General features: G+C 53.8%; 1 protein-coding gene across 2 annotated transcripts in view; it reads right to left on the bottom strand.

Annotated features, from left to right (window-relative positions):
* fndc3ba (fibronectin type III domain containing 3Ba) overlaps positions 1-2,500 on the bottom strand; it is a 98,074-nt gene that overhangs the window by 48,584 nt on the left and 46,990 nt on the right. For both annotated transcript variants that reach the window (XM_030357293.1, XM_030357294.1), the window contains exons 5-6: positions 1,196-1,424; positions 290-461 (exon numbers count right to left, since the gene is read on the bottom strand). In XM_030357293.1, the coding sequence (XP_030213153.1) occupies positions 290-461; positions 1,196-1,424 (401 nt within the window). The remainder of the gene's footprint in view (positions 1-289; positions 462-1,195; positions 1,425-2,500) is intronic.

The raw sequence follows: 2,500 nt of genomic DNA on the forward strand, positions 1-2,500 counted from the left end.
TTGGCGATACTCCGGACTCAAGAGAGTGGCAGTACTTTAAAATCCTACATCAACGTCAATATACCGTGACCTACACTATGATGAAAACATTTGACCACATCGTGCATGAGCAACACTATGGCAGTTTGAGACACAACCACATCTCCCCATGACATCATTGAAATGCACCAAGGCTCCCAGTACGGCCGCAGCCAATTGCTGTGTGACGTCGCGATGCCCAACAACCATCAATATATCTAAATATGTTGCAGCAAAGTTCAAGTGACCGACGCAATGTTCAAGGCTTCACCTGTATCCGTTGTGTGCGGTTCCCAAGCTGCCCTTGTACAGCGTGGTGGGAGGGGAGTTGAGGCGGTTCTGTCGCTCCAGCTGCCTCTGTTCCTTTATCTTCTTGGGCTGTGGCTTACTGTAGGCCTCCTCTCGGCCTATATAGTTGGACATTCCATAGACGGGGATGATTTCTGCAGAGGAGGGGGGGTGGCGTGAGAGGAGGTGAGTGGAGGGCAGTGGAGGTGCCAAAGGAGAGGAGAGAGGAGAGGGGGAGAGAGGAGAGGGGAGAGAGGGCAGGGAGGAGATGGAGGAGATCAATGAGAAGAGAGGTGGAGAGGAAAGGACAGGACATGGAGGAGGGAAGTAGAGAGGGTAGGGGAGGAGGGGAGAGGAGAGGAGAGGAGGGGAGAGGAGAGAAGAGGAGGGGAGAGGAGAGGAGAGGAGAGGAGAGGAGAGGAGAGGAGAGGAGAGGAGAGGAGGGGAGAGGAGAGGAGAGGAGAGGAGAGGAGAGGAGAGGAGAGGAGAGGAGAGGAGGGGAGAGGAGAGGAGAGGAGAGGAGAGGAGAGGAGAGGAGGGGAGAGGAGAGGAGAGGAGAGGAGGGAGGGGAGAGGAGAGGAGAGGAGAGGAGAGGAGAGGAGAGGAGGGGAGGGGAGTGGAGAGGAGGGGAGAGAAGAGGACGCAGGCACAAAATAGAAGAATGAGAAAACAAATAAATCCAATTCGATCGTTATTTCCCCTTAACAATTTCACAATAACACCCGCAAATCCCTTAACGATACCAGCCTTCTCTTGCGCCCCCTCCTCCAAGCATCCAGCGTGTGATCAACCAACCCGCTCCCAACGCTCCCCTGCTCAAACCCAACCCCGAGGGCGACCCTGTGACACTGGGACCCCTGCTGTCCCCGGGGCGGCGCTGGTTCTGTACCTGGGTCGCCGTACATGGGGGGCAGGTGGTGCTGGTAGTACTGGTGGGGCGGCAGGTCCCCGGGGCTCACGGGGGGGTAGAAGGAGTTGGGGATGAAGTGGGGGTGGTGGGCCAGGTAGGGGGGCAGGTGGTGGGTGGGAGAGAGGGCCGGGGAGTAGGACGGAGGGTAGCATTCGGGGGACTGCGGCGTCACCACCACCCGTCGCACCCCAGTGTTGTCCTCCAGCACCTACGGGTGGGGGGGGGGGGGGGGGGGGGGGGGGGGATGAAGGGGCACGATTAGATTTACAAACAGGGAATACATTGGGAACGGAGGGATATCCATGCCTTTTTTTGACGTCTCCTTTAGTTGTTGCTAGGTGTCGACACAATAAAAGTGTAAGTGTCTGAGCCCCCTCCCACCATGAGAAGCTGGTGTCTTCCTAGACTTGCATCACATAGATGACATCACATGTAATTGAACACACATACACACACAAGCACACACACACACACACACACACACACACACACACACACACACACACACACACACACACACACACACACACACACACACACACACACACACATACGCAGACGCACATTCCATCCATTCAAACACTTTCACAAGCCGGCATTCCAAGGAGAGAGCATACACACTCCCTGCAGAGAGAGCAAAGCATCTGCTTGTCCTTAACAACAACAACCCCATAAGCCCCAGCACAACCGCCTCATTCCACACACACACACACACACACACACACACACACACACACACACACAAAGGGAATCTCTCTCTCTCTCTGACATATCAACGCACAAACCCACACACAAATTGCTTCCCGCTCTTTCTTTTACACATACACACACACACACACACACACACACACACACACACACACACACACAAACACACACACACACATACACTTGATCTTACCGCCCTCTCTTTTCCACACACACATACACACAAGGCACATTGATATATTTCTATATTTTTTAGATATATTGATTATCTATTATACATTGATATGACACATGTAGACGGGTATGATAATCTTCTGAATCAGTGTCAGAAAGAGGTAGGGAGAGAGAGAGATAAAGATATATAGACTGAAAAACAGAGAGACAGGGGGGCACAGTGAGCAAAGGAGGAGGAGGAAAGGGAGTAGGAGAAGGAGAGGAGGAGGAGGAGGAGGAGGAGGAGGAGGAGGAGGAGGAGGAGGAGGAGGCGGGGGTGGAATATGAGGGGGAGGAAAAGGAGGAGGAGAATAGGAGGAGAGGAGGAAGAGGAGGAGGAGGAGGGGGGTCGGAGGTCAAACA

The sequence above is a fragment of the Gadus morhua genome, chromosome 5, assembly GCF_902167405.1.
Source record: "Gadus morhua chromosome 5, gadMor3.0, whole genome shotgun sequence".
In the NCBI taxonomy this organism is placed as follows: Eukaryota; Metazoa; Chordata; class Actinopteri; order Gadiformes; family Gadidae; genus Gadus; species Gadus morhua.